The sequence below is a fragment of the Malaya genurostris genome, chromosome 3 (assembly GCF_030247185.1).
Source record: "Malaya genurostris strain Urasoe2022 chromosome 3, Malgen_1.1, whole genome shotgun sequence".
Classification (NCBI taxonomy): domain Eukaryota; kingdom Metazoa; phylum Arthropoda; class Insecta; order Diptera; family Culicidae; genus Malaya; species Malaya genurostris.
In genome coordinates, this window is record NC_080572.1 from 49,193,814 (window position 1) to 49,212,684 (window position 18,871).

The 18,871-nt window shown below is 38.1% G+C and overlaps 2 protein-coding genes across 6 annotated transcripts; one reads left to right on the top strand and one right to left on the bottom strand.

Annotated features, from left to right (window-relative positions):
- The first annotated feature begins 684 nt into the window (after nucleotides 1-684).
- Nucleotides 685-11,068, top strand: LOC131435341 (protein EFR3 homolog cmp44E). 4 transcript variants are annotated; one of them, XM_058603114.1, is made up of 4 exons: nucleotides 685-1,187; nucleotides 8,353-9,961; nucleotides 10,027-10,406; nucleotides 10,534-11,068. In XM_058603114.1, the coding sequence occupies exons 1-4, from the start codon at nucleotides 1,106-1,108 to the stop codon at nucleotides 10,938-10,940; spliced, it is 2,478 nt and encodes an 825-aa protein (XP_058459097.1). In that variant the 5' UTR covers nucleotides 685-1,105; the 3' UTR covers nucleotides 10,941-11,068. The 4 variants fall into 4 exon arrangements, with proteins under 4 accessions (XP_058459097.1, XP_058459096.1, XP_058459098.1 ...); XM_058603113.1 differs by having other exon boundaries at nucleotides 686-1,187; nucleotides 10,528-11,068; XM_058603115.1 differs by having other exon boundaries at nucleotides 686-1,187; nucleotides 10,027-10,397; nucleotides 10,528-11,068.
- Nucleotides 11,069-12,838: 1,770 nt separating this feature from the next.
- Nucleotides 12,839-14,143, bottom strand: LOC131435342 (peptidyl-prolyl cis-trans isomerase Fkbp12). 2 transcript variants are annotated; one of them, XM_058603118.1, is made up of 4 exons: nucleotides 14,028-14,143; nucleotides 13,874-13,943; nucleotides 13,629-13,789; nucleotides 12,839-13,513 (listed from the first exon to the last, which is right to left on the bottom strand). In XM_058603118.1, the coding sequence occupies exons 2-4, from the start codon at nucleotides 13,908-13,910 to the stop codon at nucleotides 13,385-13,387; spliced, it is 327 nt and encodes a 108-aa protein (XP_058459101.1). In that variant the 5' UTR covers nucleotides 13,911-13,943; nucleotides 14,028-14,143; the 3' UTR covers nucleotides 12,839-13,384. The 2 variants fall into 2 exon arrangements, with proteins under 2 accessions (XP_058459101.1, XP_058459102.1); XM_058603119.1 differs by lacking the exon at nucleotides 14,028-14,143 and having other exon boundaries at nucleotides 13,874-14,021.
- Between the last annotated feature and the right edge of the window lie 4,728 nt (nucleotides 14,144-18,871).

Sequence of the window (18,871 nt, forward strand, 5' to 3'; positions counted from 1 at the left end):
AATTTGGTAAGAAAGCTATGGTCTGGCAAGCAATTTGTAGCTGCGGTAAGATTTCGAACCCCTTCATCACCACTGCTTCAATGAACAGCGCAATATACATCAAGGAATGTTTACAAAAACGACTTCTACCCATGATTCGAAGCCACAAGGATCCTGTTGTCTTCTGGTTAGATCTAGCTTATTGCCACTACTCGAAGTCAACGGTAGAATGGTATACTACCAAAAATGTCACTTTCGTCCCAAAAGACATGAAACCCAGGCAAAACCTTTGCTGTTGTATGGATGCTTGCTAAACAAAACTTTCTCCACCGCAGTAAAATCCGTCAATTTTAGTTTAAAGTACGATTCAGACGGTCCATCACAGTCAACCTCCGATACCGTCATTGTCAAAATTAGTTGAATGTTAGCTGGACCATCTGAATCGTACTACATTCTGTCATACGGAAGGACTATTTCAGACACTAGGGAAGTCAGTTGTTTGAAACAATGGGAAATGTTTTGTTTGAAACAGTGTGGCCTAAATTATTCGACAAAAACACGAAACAACATGTTTGTTTCTATTTCATTTTATTATTGAATTTATTGTTTTTTTTTATCATTTATTATTTGTGTTTTTCCTTCGGTACATTCGCAATCGTATTGCGAAAGCACTTCTGCATTTTATTTCCTTCGCACGAACGATGACTGCGCATGACTGGTCAAACCATTCCTGATTGACAAGCGGGTGAAAATAGTTCTATGCAAAAATCGAAGTTGAAACTCGCGATGAGACGATTAGAACAAAGTTGTTTCACACAAATGGATTTGGGTCGTCAAATTCATCGTAATAGTTCTATTATATAGTTGAAAAAAGTCCAGTTTTCGCCCATTGCTTGTACGTGCTCGTAGTGACTGTTAGAGTGTTAGATGTGTTAGATGAAGCAATACTCATGTTATATAAATCATTAATTCGGTTAGTTTACGTATCTGAAGTGATTATGTTAAACTCCGAATCATTCATTCGTGTTACATCAATTGATTATTGACGTGAACCCAAACAACGAAACTTAGTCGTATTTGACGTCTGCAAGCAGATAGCGGTCAATAATTAGCACTTACTGGCATCATGTCAATGATTCGATGCTGCTTTGAACCAGTGGAGATGCCAGAGTTTTTGGACTCATTCGTGAAAAAGTGCACTGAAGGATGTAAGTTATACAGTATCCTACAGTTTTTACCATTCTTACACTTTACATGTAAAAATCAATGTTTATTCATTCTGTTTGTTGACATTGAAAAAATGTGAATGACATAGTTTCGTTGTGAGTGAGATTGCTTCGTGAGTAATTGATGAGTACAACAGCTAAATACCAATCAAATTCGACGTTGTTCAATGTTTCAGTTTTCTATATTCTATTCAGAAAAGAATTGAATTAGTTTTCACATTCCGAAATTTTTGATTTGGTTTAATGAATGAGACAAAGGCAAAATAGATTTCTATCTCAGAGAACAGACATCCTATATGAAACAAAAACACCTAAAGTACAAATTAGTTACATTAAACATTCTGACACACAAATATTCCGAAATAACCAGTATAGTTCTTTATGATAAAATAATGGTGGCTCTGAAAAGAACCTTTTATAAAGGCGTTCGTGATGGAGAGTGAGGAGTTGAGTTCGAATTCTGATAGATACCATTGACTTCCGATGGGCCGTATACAGTATAGTGAAGTAAAATTTCGCATAATTCTTTGGGTATATTATATAGTATAGGGCAGGTGTGCCGTACCACGTTTTGTAACACGCAAAAGGTCTGCTCTCATTATTGCCGACTGCTGCTCCCGACAATCGAAGTACAAATGAAAGCACGAGCTAAGCGTTTGAGGCTTTATACCACGCAAAAGGTCTGCTTTTATTGCCAACTACTCCACCTGAAGACCGAAGTCCAAATAAGAGCACGAACTAAGACCTAAGAATTTCATCAATAGCCATATCAATGTATACAATTATATCTTTGTACATACTTGCGATGCGGATATCGATATTTAAGCTTCTCTTCGTCAAGCTTGTGTTCAAGTTTTTTATGCATGCAGTTATTTTTATAGCGTTTCTCTACCATTACTACCATTCTGCGATTTCGGTTGAAGCAATAAACTTTTTCTTATTATTAATCGATTAACATTAATTTCTAAAATTAATCTTAAGCACTCAAAATTTATCCTGGAGTAGTCGCAAATTTTTCAGGCAAAAACGACACAGCATGGAATTTCATCCGAACTCGCATGACACGTGCTTCCAACAGCTTCGCTTTTGGATCGATTGACCAATCAGAGCGATACTTTCACTTCGATATATCGCTTACTCCTTCAAAACCGTCGTCTATGGCAGGGAAATCCGATATGCCGGAGTTTTTTGGCAGGCAAAATAGGACACTGCTCGCTACTAATCAAAATTTCAATCATTTATAATTGAAAATATGTTGCTTGATACATTCAAATCGATTCTTAGAAATGTTTCCAATTAATTAATGAAATAATATTCATAATTGATACAAAATATGCTGAGCTGTAAGTGTTTAAAACCTGACCACATTTCTACGTGTATTTTTCCTTGAGTTTCTGATTTGCAGCCCTATATAGAAAATAAAGATGTGTTCCACATCAAAATTATGATGTTGGGTTAAGAACATCAAGAGATATTCGCGATAAAGTTCTACCCACTCCTGTACAGGGTAAATTTTACATATTCTCACGTTAAAATAATAATTGAGTTAAATTTCGAATATTTTTTTACAGTTATTATTACTATGTAATACTTTAACCCTATAAAACGATTTTTTTATTGCTTACACTTGATTTTAGAAACCCGGATTTATTCATTGCAGAGTTGAATTTATAATTGGATGGATTGAAAAGAGCACAGTGTCGAAAAAACTAAAACCCCATGGAGTTGTTCGATCTATTGATGTGAAACCAGGCAACCAAAATTTCTAATGATCGATATTTTATTCAAACAGTTTAATCAATCGCCATGCTTTTGAATGCGCGATAGCACGAGAATCTCCTTCGAATGATCTATTACATCCGGTTTTACGCGCCTTTTTCACGAGGATTTCCGAAGCTACGCGATTTTTTATGCGCTACATATCCCTACGTAAAAAGACCTCAGTGTATTAAGAACCAACATCGAAGACGTGAACACAGACTCTGTTTGCCTAGATTCGGTGGAATTACATCAATAGCCCAAATATATGCAATTATACCTACGTGCATACTAGCGTAACGGATTTCGATATTTAAGCTTCTCTTCGTCAAGCTTGTAATCAAGTTTTGGCAAGCATACAGTTATTTTTATAGTTTATCTTATTTAAATTAGAAATTAATCTGAAGCACCTAAAATTTACGCTGGGATACTAGCAAATTTCTCAGGTGAAAACGACATAACAAAGCATTTCATCCGAACGTGCATGACACAAGATCAAAGAAAACAAATTACAGCTTCAAATCGTTTTATAACGCTTTAAGTCTTGTTGTCTAGCAGCTACTTTCCTCTGACATGTTACACGGGATACTGAAACGTTGGCTACAACTTCGTTTATATTCATAAATTCGCGTGTTTCCCTACAGCAACGCTTTTGTATCAATTGACCAATCAGAGCGATGCTTCCTAACTGGTAGATCGCTCACTCCTTCAAAACCATCGTCTCCGTAAGGGAAACCCAGTAAACCAGCAAAGCGTCTTAGATTTTAAACTGACAAAATAGGACACTGCTCGCCATTAATTAAAATTTCAATCATATATAATTGAAAATACGTGACTTGATACATTCAAATCAAAATTGATACAAAATTGACTGAACTATAAATTAACTGAAAACAAAGGTGTGTTGCACATCAAAACCCAATCTAGCATGCTGCTACTTTGTACGATAAGTATCTTACGTGACGTTTATTAACACAAAAGGTTGAGTCAACGATTTTCACCCTTATTATAAGTATCACTTCACGGTGGAAATCAATGTAGGTTCTTATTACGGGAGTCGCTTCAGAGAATAAAGTAATTACTTAGATGAGCTTATGGTTATTACGAACAGCACATCACTCAAATTTTGTAAGAAAAAAATATTTTGTTCACTAAAAAGCAGCAGGGAAGGTGGAGCTCTGAATCGTTGATTAATAAAGAAAACGCAGCACAAATGCTTAACTTCTGTGACGTAGACATGTTTGCTTTTTGTTTCTAATCAATTTCATAACAAACAGTATGTCATGCATATAACGTAATCCGAGTATGAACAGTTCGGTTTCAATTTTATATTACTTTCGTTAAAACGTGTTATTTTCTAATAGTGTGAGCATAGTATTAGCATTTACAATATCACTATGGTCCAAAGATGCCAGGTGAAAATTTCAAATATCTGCAGACAGGGTTTAAAAAGTCTGTAAATGTGAAAAAAAAAATCTGCAGGTAGCAAGCATGCCTTGCTGGCAGCAGTTTCTCTATTGAGTATGACACGCAAAACTGATTTGACGAGCAAAAAAAGGTCGCGGCAATTTCAAAAGTCTGTAAATTTGGACGAAAGTCTGCAAAAAACTCGATTTTCAAAAGTCTGCAAAAGTCTGTACAACAAAAATGTCTGCAACACTATGTCCGAAATCTGCAGATTTACAGACAAATCTGCAGATCTGGCATCACTGCTATGGTCGGTCGTGCCTTGTACCAGACTCTGTCAGCTTGGAGCGTATTCAATTTTCAGCTCAGCAACGCCATCGCATGGCATCACATTCAACAAATCATGTCAATTGTATGGATGTGCAGTATTGCTATTTTAGTGCGAACGAATTTGACATTTATCTCCCCTTTTCTATGTACGACATTGGATGCGGACCTGCATGAGGGCGCCATACTCGCAAAAAATGATGCTGCCAATGATTTGTTCGGGAAATGTGAGAGCTGGATATCTTGTTAATATGATGTCTTTGCTTGTACACAACCCTTTAACTGTTCCCCGCTTGTGAGGAATTCTGGCAACGGCAGAAGTCTGACTGCATTCCGGCTGCTGTCAAAATTGTCCAGGCAAAATTGCGTCATTCTCTCACCGTATGTGTCTTGCCAATTTAGCACTTCTTTCTTTTTCTTGTTCGAATTCATTTGATATTCGTTAATCCTTCATGTACATACAAAAAAAACGAATCGAATGTTATTGGCAATAACATTTTCCATAATATGAAGGGCAATAACTTATTACCATTCTTATATACTATTTATTGAAAAAATAAATCCAAAGCGCAAAAAAATGTAGAACCAATTCAAAACGGTTCTGTCAGTCTTGTACGGCAAAACCCGGCAGAAACAGAACCTTTAATAACCGCTAGGCGAAATTCTCTGCCGGAATTATAGCCAACCATCTGGGGGAAATCTACCCGCCGCGTACAAGTGGGTCATCTGGTAGCTTCATCATAGACCCGAATGAATTCCGAATCGGTGAGAAATTTTCATTCGAAATTTCATGTGGAAATCATAATGAATTCCGAATAAATTCCAACTTCAGTGCAACAACCGATTCCGAATGAAATTCGCCTCCAACCGGTTGATTCGGAAATCTATCAGAATTGAGTGAGAAAATGCGGACTGAATCGTAAATTCGTTTTCTTTTTATTCTATTTCTACTTAATATATAAATCGAAATCTTCAAGTTTTTCGCATATGCAGAACTAGTAAATAACCATCTCTTCTTAAATATCCAGCATAAACTGTTGAAATTCGCTGGAAATTAGCAAAAAATTCCGTCATTTCGATAATGTGAATTAAAGTGCCCATAACCAGAGTAGCGACATGTCATCAGTAATGTTGGTAAAAAAATAAATGTGCGTCACTTAAATCAACTTTGGTCAGTAATTAGCTAGTACCAAATACATCGCATTAACAATCAACAAGATGTACAGCTCTCACATTTCCCGAGCAAATCTCGCAGGCAACATCCTTTTTAGCGAGCATGGCGATACCTGTGAACTCTGCATTCTTATGTCGTTTTCGCTTGAGAAAACTGAAACTGACCCAGGGTAGTTTCATCAAACAAACACTTTTCACGAAACTGTGTTGATTTCTCACTTAGCAACGAGGGTTCGAGCAAACCTGATATAAAAACCAGGCTCGAAACTGACTCGATTTTCAGTTCAACAATATTGAACCGAACCTAACCTGGCTTTAAACAAACGGTTTATGCCCCGTTTACACTTCTGCTGGCTGCCAGCATGCTGGTGTCAGTGTACTGCCCTCTTAGGAAAAAACGTTCAACTGTGGTCCAATGATCCAAAGTATTAGACCAACGAAGGACCACCGTTGAACGTTTTTTTCCTAAGAGGGCAGTACACTGACACCAGCATGCTGGCAGCCAGCAGAAGTGTAATGCCCCGTTTACACTTCTGCTGGTTGCCAGCATGCTGGTGTCAGTGTACTGCCCTCTTAGGAAAAAAACGTTCAACGGTGATCCTTCGTTGGTCTAATACTTTGGATCATTGGACCACAGTTGAACGTTTTTTCCTAAGAGGGCAGTACACTGACACCAGCATGCTGGCAGCCAGCAGAAGTGTAAACGGGGCATAAACGGAGCATTAACATCAGTTAGAGTGGAAACTGGGTTAGGTTTGGCATCAAGCGAAAACAACATAATAGTGCACCTTGCTTCATTTTCTGATGGTCCTTGCTGTTGCAACCCTGCATTTACTAGCGTTGGTAAACAAAACAATCATCCCTGCTGAAGAAAACTGAAAATGTCATTGATTCGACAACACTCTTTCAATCAGTTCGTCATAGGGATGTCAGACTTTTTTAATTATACTCGATTATACAATAATCGATTATAATTTTCAAACTATTCGATTAAATTTTAATCTATTATCTGGGCTATTAATCGACTACTCGATTATTGCTATTGAATTTTAGAACTTTTCGATTTGTTTAAGAGCAAAATCAGCAGTTGTAAGAGTTATATGGGTGGGCTATAAAATAACTGAAACTGAAACAAACGTATCCCCAGGAAACCGTTTTAGTTTTACACTGATACGTATCGCGTAAAAAAAACCGCGCCAAAAAAAAATGCTTAACTTCGGAAATCCGCGTAAAAAACCGCGTAATTTCGGAAATATCTTAGAAATGCATAAATCGTCCTGATCTGGTGTATTCTCGAAAAATTTTTTTTGTGACAATCAACTTTGGGACTTAGAAAAATTTGTAGACTTCCAAAATCAAAATTTTTTTTGATGCCGAAAAAAACTGCGTAGCTTTAGAAATCCGCGTAAAAAAATCGCATAACTTCGGAAATTCGCGTAAAAAGAAAACGTAAAAAAACGCGTAAAAAGAGACTCCAGTGTATTTATTCAAACAGTCCTACACTCAAGCAAATTGAGTAGTAAAAATCATAAGGCAAATCTTATGATGCATCAAAAATCACCAAAATCATAATTTCATAAGATTAATATGAACAATATACCTCTGCAACATACATCTCATCTATCACTATAATAGTTTTCATACGAACAACATATGAACTCCACAATATATGAGAGAAGTTATGTTTGTTATAGAAATTTCGCACAATATTCCTAAAAAGTTCGTATGAATTTCATAAGGCGTTTTATTGGAATTCCAATTTTCGTGATTTCATAAGGCGGCCTTATGATTCGCTTACGATATTCTTGTGGCTAAAAACCATACGAAATCATTATGAAATTCCATATATTTTTTGCCTGAGTGTACTGTCAAATTTAAAACTGGTATACGCTGCCGTTCTATTTTTTCTATATTTGAAACACAGATAAAACGCTGCTGGGGCTGCCAGTTTATTTTGTTATAATTTCTAGATTGAAGTTTTAAAACTGACATAAATTATGCATCTAGAACTAGAACACTCCTGAATACGCCCTAATAATCGAATATTAATTTCAAACTAATCGATTGAAAATTACTCGATTATCTGGGTTATTAATCGATTACTCGACTAATCGATCAATATCACGACATCCCTATAGTCCGTCATTGATCATGTCGCCGTCAGTCATGGAATATAATTCGTCTTCTAGTATTTAGGATAAAAAGGGATCGTTTAATGGAAATTTATTGAAAAATTCAAGTGTCCATTAGTAATCAATGTCCATCGTTTTTGTACCCCTAGTGAAAGCGTACAGTATTTCTTAGCCGGCCGCGCAAAATGATGGGTAACTTATACATTCGCCTAATGCAACCAAAATGGAATCGAACCAATTTTATCTTCATTATTTTTCATCAGCCATGTTGGCATTGAACATATCTAAACATTTAAACAATTTAGAGCGTATGATGAGTCATTAACCATAGAATGATTTTCTTTCCACAGGTTGCTGTGGCTGTTGCTCGGCCCTGAGACCTCGCTACAAGCGATTGGTAGATAACATTTTCCCGGTCAACCCTGAAGATGGACTGGTCAAATCAAATATGGAAAAGCTCACTTTTTACTCGCTGCGCTCGCCGGAGAAACTAGACCGCATCGGAGAGTACCTGTACCAACGAGCGTCCAAGGATATCAACCGCAAGCGGTACAAGTTTGTGGAAATTGCAATGGAAGCAATGGATTTACTATTGATGGCTTGTCACGCCCAGATACTGAACCTGTTTGTAGAAAGCTTCCTACGGATGGTGCAAAAGCTGATGGAGGATATTAATCCGACACTGCAGATTATGGCGACTAACTCGTTCGTGCGGTTTGCAAACATTGAGGAAGACACACCATCATATCATCGCCGGTATGACTTCTTCATTTCCAAGTTCAGTTCTATGTGCTTCGGAAATAATGATGATCTCGAACTGCGTGATAGCATTCGGATGGCTGGCATCAAAGGTCTGCAGGGTGTAATTAGGAAAACGGTTTCGGATGATTTGGTTGAAAACATTTGGGAAAAGCAACACATGGAAAAAATAGTTCCCTCTCTTCTGTACAACATGCAATCGTCAAGTGAAAACAAAGTTGTAGATCAGGAAGCAACTCCATCTACGCCACCGGTATTGGCTGAGGCAGTTTTACGAGAGCTGGTTTCGCGAGCATCATTTGGCCACATTCGAGCCGTGCTTAAGCCACTACTGACGCACATGGATAACCATAAGTTGTGGGTGCCGAATCGGTTCGCGATTGACACTTTCCGAATTGTGATGATTTCGATTCAACCGCAGTATTCTTACACCGTTGTGGAAACACTAATGTCACACTTGGACCAAAATCTTGCGTCATCTCCGAAGACACGAACTTCACTGGCAGTTGTCCTTTCGAAGATTATTGCCATTGCAGCTGGCGAAAGCGTTGGCCCGTCTGCCCTTGATATTATTAACAATTTACTTACACACTTGAAAACATCGGTCAGTACCCAGCATGAATCTACTCCAGAAGAAACCCAATATCAGGAAGCATTAATCAACGCACTGGGAGAATTTGCAAACCATCATCCGGACTATCAGAAAATCGAAATCATGCTCTTCATTATGAACACCGTTCCGGATCCATCGAAGAAAAACAAAGGTGATCAACTGCTTCAGAACATCCTACTGAAGTCACTGCTCAAAGTTGGCACCCAATATCGGACCGTTTCGTTCGAAAAAGCTTTTCCCATATCGTTCCTCCAGCCGCTACTGAAAATGGCTCGTGCATCCTCGGTTGCAATCCGTGTTATCGTCATGCAGATACTTCAGCAATTGCTCGATCGTCACCAGAATCAGCACCTGATGAACGTAATCAGTATCAATCACTATCCAACACTTACGATGGAACAACCGTCCCGATCGGACATCCTGTTCACACACAAGTACGGTTCCAACATGTTGCAGTCCATTATCGATTGCATATCGCAGGATAACAACATGGACGTACTCAAATCTTCCTTCAACACTGCCGGGTTGATGGTCGTGGAGATGGCATGTGGTGAAACGGTGCAGGAGTTTTTGCTGTTTGTTCTCGGGTAAACGAGAATTCCTTTTGATAGCTGAACTGACTTTTTTGAAAGCATTTGTTTTCATCTTCCAGCGTTCAGCAAGTAGCCATTACCGAAGCCGAGCTATCGCCGAAACATCGTTGCAATTTACACAGTATAGCGATTTCTCTGCTTATGTTGATCGCCCGCTCCACGGGAACTGTGTCCATCGTGGAGTATGCGGAGAAGCTAATCCAGGCTCGTATGGAGGAAGCAATGTACCTGCTGCCACCCTTGCTAGACAACGACAAGTCGGCTCCAAGCACACTGAATACGAATCTTCCCCATCTCATGATTGATCAGCTGGCTATTGCGGAGTGTTTGCAGCAAGCTGGCATCGAACACAACCGTGTACAAACCGGAATGCCGTACTCACTAAACCAGACTGACATGTCAGCCCATAGGCACTCGTGGGTTGATACCAGTAAGTATGGTGGGTGACTTTTCTCTGAACTTCCCCCTTTACGGAACGTAACCTTAGGATGTAGAAATAATCCTGCCAATTTAAATTGACTGCCCTTCGATGTATTCATCCGTTGTTTCCTTGTTCCCAGGTGCAGCTCGCAACAGCATTGTCGATGCGAATTTCAACGATATTGAGTCAATCAGCAGTTCCCCGGGAGTGCAAAAACGTTCGCTCGCATCTGATTACAACTTCGAATCGATGAAACGTGTCCTAGCGGAACCAACCGAAACGGCCAAACGGGAAGCCCACGAGCGGCAGGCCGCTATTGGGCGAACCTTCCGTGAGACTGCATTCGAAGATTTGGTACGCCGCACCGAACCTCAACACGAAGTTATCCAGAACCGGTTGAATGAGATCTTCAATTCACTGGCTGCCGAACGACAGATTAGCTGCGGTAATCAACTGATGATGAATTCACCCGGAACGGTAGTAGACGCTGGCAAGATTAGCCAACAGCGCACGATTTATGAAAACAATTTCCCGGAGCTCTTTTTCTACTAATATGGTGCTTGGCGGGAGTGGTTATTAGTTGTTTTGTTGTTGATAGCTTGTTAGAAAATGTACCCATATAAAGTCAAGTACGGAAAGAAACCCAAAATAAACACAATAAAATTGATGTTTCTAATGAATTGTATCGGAATCTTACAATTGACACTAAATTATTACTAGCAAAACTTATTGCACGACACAAAGATACTATCATTGAAGTCCACTAACATGTAAGTATCATATTCCAAAATGTGTTATGTGTTAGAACGATTTTAATCAACGACTGTTGACTTTAATTAGCGGCCCTTACACGAGTCATTAAAAATGTCATTACTAAAAAATAATCCACAATATTGACAGTATAAAACAAATTCTGAGAACGAAGTATAAATTTTAGTCATTTGCAACTTTATATAATAAGTACTCTACTCTTGTTCATGGAACTTAATGTTGAACATTTTTCCATGGGGGGATCGAAACCCCCAAACTAAGCCCCCCTGCGCACGGGCCTGGTTTTAATTATGCTAAGTGAGAAGTCCAACATAAGGATATAAAATCGTTTAATTTTGACACCAAACCCGTGAAAAGAAAATGGTTTTGAAGCGCTTTTTGTGATTCCCATTTAAAAGAACGATGAATGATTTCGTATGTGAACATTCACGAAGAATAATTTCTTTATTTTGAGTGCAATGAACTCAATTTTTGAGTTAAACTCAATGGGGGTGAACACGGAAAATAAAAACTGTCTATTATTTAATTTCTTTTTACTGAATTTTGAGTTCTTTTGAATCTTTTCTTTCATTCGCTCCTTCCATTGTTGTCAAAATACAAAAATCAAAACCACCCCACCGAGTAGCGTTCAATAAGCTAAAATTAAGTGAACCGTATCAACCTGAAATTGAGTCAATACGACTCAACTGCCTTACGAAAACTACCAAGAACCAGTTAACCTAAAATTAGGGTATTGAACGGAAACTTAAAATTAGGATATTTAGCGGTTTCCTGTAAGGGTATAAAATAGGTATAACCCGCATAGCGTTTTGACTACCTGGGCAGCCATGACCACCAGACGGCTACCAAAATTGATTCAGTGACGGTTGTCAAATCCAATTTGACAAAACCAAGTCACCTGTATCTAAGTTAGCCGAGCGTTTTCATCTTCTCACCTTCGCTGAAAATGTCAGATTTCAATGTGGAAAAATCCTGGTGGATACGGTTGTATCGTTTGAGTTGTATTTCTGGTAGCGGTGAGGCAGTCGGTCACCAGAATGTCTGCCAGCCATATTTTTCCAGCTGGCAGCGTTTAGTCAGCCATCTGGCAGCCATGCGTATGCGGGAACTACCGAGAAATCGGTATACCTGGCAAAGCATAACAATGACAAAAGTTGATGAGCATTGGCGCCGTTTATGAGATATGCCGCCTTTTATACACACTAAACAAAATGAATGACAGAAAATGTTATCGAATCTAATCAAATCTAAGCAATTGCTCGTTCATTGAACTAGTGTAGCATGCAAACGTTCTTAATGTAAATTTAACTTTGCTTCAAGATTTCAAACATTTTCTGTTATCAAGATTTCAAACATTATGCGTTATCATACTGGGTGTTTCCCTCCCGGATTCTGTACTTTGATCGAGTCGATCGAATAAGATGTTTTCGGCGCCTTGGTCGTGTTTTCTTTTGTTTCGATAGAAATTCAGAATGTAAATTTCACATCCGATCGAAATATTCCTAAACGGATATAGATTTCTCAGAACTTTGAAGTCTACAATAGGAGGAAAAATCTCAAACATCTTCAAGTAGGTGAAACACCCAACGGAAGATAAAAAATCCAAAGATAAGAACGACGCAAAGGGATTTCGGAAAATATGGATAAACTACAATGTTTTTTTTTTATTCTATTACTGATAGAGAGTACATATGCGTATATTTTGTTAGTACGTCAAATGGTACATTATTCTTGTAAACTGGTTCGGTGTGACAATTTTGAAACTTGAGTTATATGTTTCTGGAATAGCAAAACGGAAGATGCACTGGATAATATTGGAAACTGCTGCCAGAGCAAGAAACTACTTATCGCTACGTCCCAAGAAGTTGTACAAATAAAAACATTGTTCGGAAGCCAATTGCCCCCAACGCTACAATTTTCAAGAGCTCAATTTGCCTTCTAATAAATTTTCTAAACAGGAAATAGTATAAATGCATTGTTTACTGACTTGTTCTTCCTATTTCAATGTAGGATTTTAGCACACGGGATTCGATTACAAACCTACGAATAAATGTGACCTTTCTCGTTCTACCGATGTACCGATTCCCCCGCGCAAAAAAAAAACAGAAGGTTAAAGTTAATTCAACAGGCCCGGATCCTGGGATTGCTTCATTATTTTCGTGTGTTGTTAAATGTTTGATTCTGTTGCCTGCTGTAATGTCTTGTAAATAATTTTGTTGATTATCTTATTCTACCTTCAACAGTTCAACATCGAAGGTAAGGGTGGCATTCGGTGGAATCACTCCCGGATGACCGCGGCTACCGTACGCATAATCAGGTGAACAGACAAGCTTGGCACGTTGTCCAACTGACATCTGAAAATAAGAGACGATTAGCGATCTCTAATTTTCACTTATGATAAACCAAGTTACACCAAATCAAAAAACTGGATCGGTGTTAATAAGTTGTATGAGTAACACTAATACTAACCTGAGCGACACCTTCATCCCAACCGCGAATGACCTCACCACGTCCTACAGTGAAGCGGAAAGGTTTCCCGCGGGTACGGGAGGAATCAAACACAGTTCCATTGTCTAGTGTGCCGGTGTAATGTACTACGGCTACTTGACCGGTTTTTGGGAAGGTAGATTCTATTTTCAGAAGAAAACATATTTAATGAGTTTAAATTCTTAGTTTAAATTTGTTACTATTTGTAAGAAGCAAATTAAACTTACGGTCTCCATTGGACATTGAGATGACCTGAACACCCATCCTGATTACCTACGTGTTATTCAATTACTTTAACTAGAATCGTTAAATAAAAGCTATACTTTATTGGGTTGGACCGAATATTTCAGATAGATTTTCCGCCTGTTCGAAAAGTCTTACCTTGAGAAGAAAAGTAAAATGCCGGATCGTCGCGTTTTCTTCTTCGTTAATCGATTCTTGTGTTGATCGATAAAACAGGGATTCAGTCAATTATCGCCACCCATGTCACAATTCCCTGTAAGAAATTGCACAGAGGTCCAAGTTATTTTTTGTCGTGAATACGACTTACTTTACTATGGGGCGCCTTTTCAAAATTTACCCTCTGAGAGAGTGATAAGTTTTTGATCGTGAATATCTCATGTTATATCTAATGAATCAACATAATTCTTGCTACATGACATCGGAAATATGATCACAATTTTATAATAAAATTTTCAGTTCTGTGACATATTCTCAAATAGTTCAAAATTAAACTTTTCTGAAATGTTTGGTATAAACGAGTATCATAGAAGATAATTCATAAGGCGCGTTTGCCTTTCTCGTATTTTGAAAGCTCATAGCTCAGTGATCTGTAGAAGGATTTATATAATCTAACTACCAATAGAATCGAAAATTTTTAACTTGAACGTGTATTGCAACAACATTGAAGTTTTTCAATAGTACACTATTGAAAAACCTGTTTGATTTAACCCCTGAAAGCACCAGCCAATCAGAACGCGAGATGTCTGAATCTATACAAGAGCATTCATATAAAAGTTGAGTGGTTCATTTTTCCTACCATTTGCTGAGCAACTGTTCCCGAAACAAGACGCGCGAGAGCAACATCGAGGACCTGTCGTCTCACTGTTTCCCGATCTGAATGCACAAGACACTGTCAGTACAATGACACCGAAAATCGGTAAAAAAAAGTCAGCCAAAAAGTCCAGCAAGGCCCATTGCTGAAACAAGACACACACGAGAACCATATCAGATCTCAATATTTCCTACCAAAAGATTCATCAAGATGGAAGCTAAATTAATTTGCACCGTCACTAACACATTCAAATACGAACGGCAATGCGAAAGCGAAAGTGATGATTTTGAACACATCTTTATACTAGTATACAAATATGCCGTGCGAAACAGAGTTGAACAAATGAAAGAGATGAACAAATGTTTCCACTTGATTTGCGCATTCTACTTTCCAGGCGTTTCAGAACTGGCTAAACTTAAAGCAATTCTAAATATTTCTTTATCAGTGATGTGGTCATCCTGAAAAGGACGGGGTTTTCAACTCCTCATCGTTACGGATGGCCAGCTGCAGATGGCGAGGGATGATTTTCGTTTTCTTGTTGTCACGGGCAGCATTACTGACCAATTCCAACACTTCGGCAGCCAAGTACTCCATCACTGCCGCCAGATAGACCGATGCACCGGCACCGACACGCTCTGCGTAGTTTCCCTTTCGGAGCAGACGATGGATTTTGCCAACTGGGAACTGCACACCAGCACGGTTCGAGCGAGACTTTGCCTTGCCCTTAACTCTTCCTCCTGTGAGCGTGTTTCTGCGTGAAAACTCCACAAGATGCTGTTTACTGCTCGATAGCCAATTCAGTATTACTGGCTGCTGCTATACTAACTCTCTCTTTTATATCGTCTCACTGTTTCCCGTTCTGCGAAGGGGAGGTCCCTACACCCTTACCAGTAGCAGGTATAAAAGGAAATGTGATGTGAGAAATAGCGTCATTTAAGTTAAAGCAGCTGCTCTGAACGTACGAGACACCGTCAGCTAGATGGCAAAATCCGAAAAAAGGCAGATTTGTACCGTCACTAACACATTCAATTACGAACGGCAATGCGAAAGCGAATGTGATGATGTTGAACACATCTTTATACTAGTATGGGGTCGTGTGAAAATATGCCATGTGATACAGGGTTGCCATATATACAGGTTAATCTGTATTTTATTTATACATACATATATGTACAGATTATTCTGTATTATTATTATCATTATTATTACTATCATTATTATTATTAAAATGACTTGCATACCGAAGATCGTCAATACATTTCAGACCAGGCCATTCCAATTGTTTCGTACTGAAATTTCGAGAAGAATCAGATATCTTCAAACTTCATAGCTTCAATAAAAATAAACTACAAATTTGTCGTACCTAGCTGTCGTAAACGAATTTAAATAAAGTTATAAATTATTTGTAAGCGAATCACAAACACGTCTACCGACTATCAATTTAGTTCACAGAATGAATGCTTTTGTTTCTTTTTTTCTTATTCCAGTAAAACGCATATCCCCACTGCTATTTCAGTTTCCGTTCCGCGCTTTTCGATGAAACGCATATCCCCACTGCTTTTCCAGTTTCCGTTTCGCGCTTTGATCGATGGAAACGCAGAGTTATTTTTAACTCAAAAATCCTCAAATCGATTTCTGTCTGTGATTTCGGAAGCAGCGCTTTATAATGTTTTACATTGGGTGATAAATTGCAGTGTCACTTGCAACTGTTATAGGGTTCTTAAATGTCACTTTTATTTTTGATTACCTATGTTCTATTTACTACACTAGCTTCCTATATTGGCAAATTAAAAAGGAATTGTTTCAAGTTTGGAATATATAGCTGTAGAATAGTAGCTGTTTAATGTAACTAATCTGTACTTTAATGTAGGTGCATCGCTTCAAACTCTATTAGTGAAAAAGGGGAAAGCTTGCACAATTCATACAATCAATCAACTAACTGATATTCGGAAAAGTGATGGGAGCCTGCCAGTTTTTTCGTATTCACGACATCCAGTTATGTCTGACATTACCCACCCGCCTTTTTTTTAATATCCGAATGAGCAAGTCACAGTTTCTTTTTGTTTAATTTCTTTTTCGAACATGATGACGCGATTGTAAAGATTTCCTAGTACTGATCGAAAGTCGAAGAATTCGGGTATCATTTTATACACAGTTTAGTGGCAAACATGGAAACCACTCAGTAATTAATAGAAACGGAAGTCAACAAAGATAAAATGTGCTTGCTTATACGGCCAGTTGAAAAAATCAACTGAGAAGTGTTTCATTATTATATTTTCACGCTCATTTTGAGTTTTTTTTCTTTATAACGGTCAATAATCCACTTGTCAGCATCCATTTAAAAGAGGAACTGAGGCGAACCATTGCGAAAAGTGTTCTTTCTTTTAAATCAGACAAAAGAGAACATGACTTATTTTTCTTCACTGCTATGACTAACTCTCAGCGAGAACCTCGTCGACTGGCATAATCGATATAAGCCGAAGGTTTTTTAAGACAATCTACAATTCCATTACACGAAAACATAAACATTTACACATCATTGTTGTGGTGCGGTAATCGAAATTTTAGATAATTTTCTGGTATTAACCTATAGTCAATGATTTCAGATATCGGTTCAAACAAAAAGTAGTAAGGTCAAAATGAAAAAAAAGAGATTGTCACTTACTGATAAAAAGTAATCTAATTGAGGACTAATTAAAAAAAACAGTAAAAATATAATCCGCGTACTCTCTCAAAATATCAACCAGCTGAAAGTCATTCCGATTAGTGAATACGAATCGCTAGATGGAGTGCAGTCATAATCCGTCTGTGGATTAAAAGTTCTACAGGAAAATAAGTTGGAACAAATATACTTATTCATTATATTCACAAACTTAATTCAAATCAGACAGAAATTCATTCATTATTCATGTTTAAAATTCTACTCAGTAATTGCTTAACTGTTTAAAACATGCTCCGTTTTTCGATACGTGCGTATTCAGATTCCAAAAAGTCTGTTCCAAAATATACATGTTCCAGAACTTAACATTATTTCACATTGCTATGATATTCACTTAACTTACTTTTCCAGTCGTAGACAATTGTATATAAGAGGCATTCAACTCGATTCATGGCTATTCACCACCAGCCTTGGTAACTGCGAAGGGTCCGCAGGTCGTCCTCATCTTGTCCGCTGCGCGCCTTACTTCTAATACCGGTCAAACCATTTTACCGGGTTGTGGTGCGACATTCTAACAACATGTCCGGCCCACTGTTACCGCCCGACCTTAGCCATTTGGACGAGGGTTGATTCTCCCAGCAACTAGTGCAGTGCATGGTTGATTCGACTTCTCCACGTACCGTCATCCATCTGTACTACGCCATAGATGGTTCGCGAAAATTCGCTCGTTCGAAAAAATCTACAAGCATTGTTCAGGACTCCACAAGCAATGTCCAGTACTCCACAAGCATTATCCAGGACTCGTGCCCTTAGAGGATAGCTGGTCTAATCAGAGTTTTGTAGATAGTTAACTTCGTGCGACGGTGAACTTTGCTCAATCGAAACGTTCCGCGAATAAAGATAATCTCAAGATACAGTGGTCAGTAATTTTTCATGCACCATTTTAAAACGACCCCTCGCTGATTTCGGTCCACCGTCAGTTTCAGTTCAATTAATATTTGAAGCAACTCAAAAGTCTGATCGTTACATGCGTCGTAACTGTGACAATTTTGGTATAATTTTGGAACTTTGTTGCATACTTCGTGGTTTTTAATATACCAAAGGATAAAAACCTGTTCTTAATATTTCTTGTGGTGTGACAATGCCCCTCTTGTCATTCAAACAGTCCCATTGAAACGTATTTTTTTCGTTAGGATAATTTCTGATACGAATTGAGCTGATTTTTAACACTGAATGAATTTGTGTGAAAAATCAGCCTAAATTCGTATCAGAAATTATTGTTTCGGTTAGTTCAAGAAAACGTGATGAGCGCTTACGCCGCATATTCGACAGCATTCTCGAAACCGGAAATATAATCAATAATACAATTGAACTTGATCATTGGTTACCTTCTAAAAAAGTGCATATAGAAAAATAATGCGTTTTGTTATGTCATTTATATAATTATATCTCCATAACGAGAATTGACATCCAACTGATGTTCAATCATAATTCACAACTAAATAGTAGCTT

Bases quoted from the DNA above. Each gene is read 5' to 3' on its own strand.
- LOC131435342 (XM_058603118.1), bottom strand. From the start codon at position 13,910: ATGGGTGTTCAGGTCATCTCAATGTCCAATGGAGACC. The intron at 13,790-13,873 runs GTAAGTTTAATT...TTCTGAAAATAG, and splicing joins CTCAATGTCCAATGGAGACC to AATCTACCTTCCCAAAAACC. The intron at 13,514-13,628 runs GTTAGTATTAGT...TCTTATTTTCAG, and splicing joins GGGATGAAGGTGTCGCTCAG to ATGTCAGTTGGACAACGTGC.
- LOC131435341 (XM_058603113.1), top strand. From the start codon at position 1,106: ATGTCAATGATTCGATGCTGCTTTGAACCAGTGGAGATGCCAGAGTTT. The intron at 1,188-8,352 runs GTAAGTTATACA...TTCTTTCCACAG, and splicing joins GAAAAAGTGCACTGAAGGAT to GTTGCTGTGGCTGTTGCTCG. The intron at 9,962-10,026 runs GTAAACGAGAAT...TTCATCTTCCAG, and splicing joins TTTTTGCTGTTTGTTCTCGG to CGTTCAGCAAGTAGCCATTA.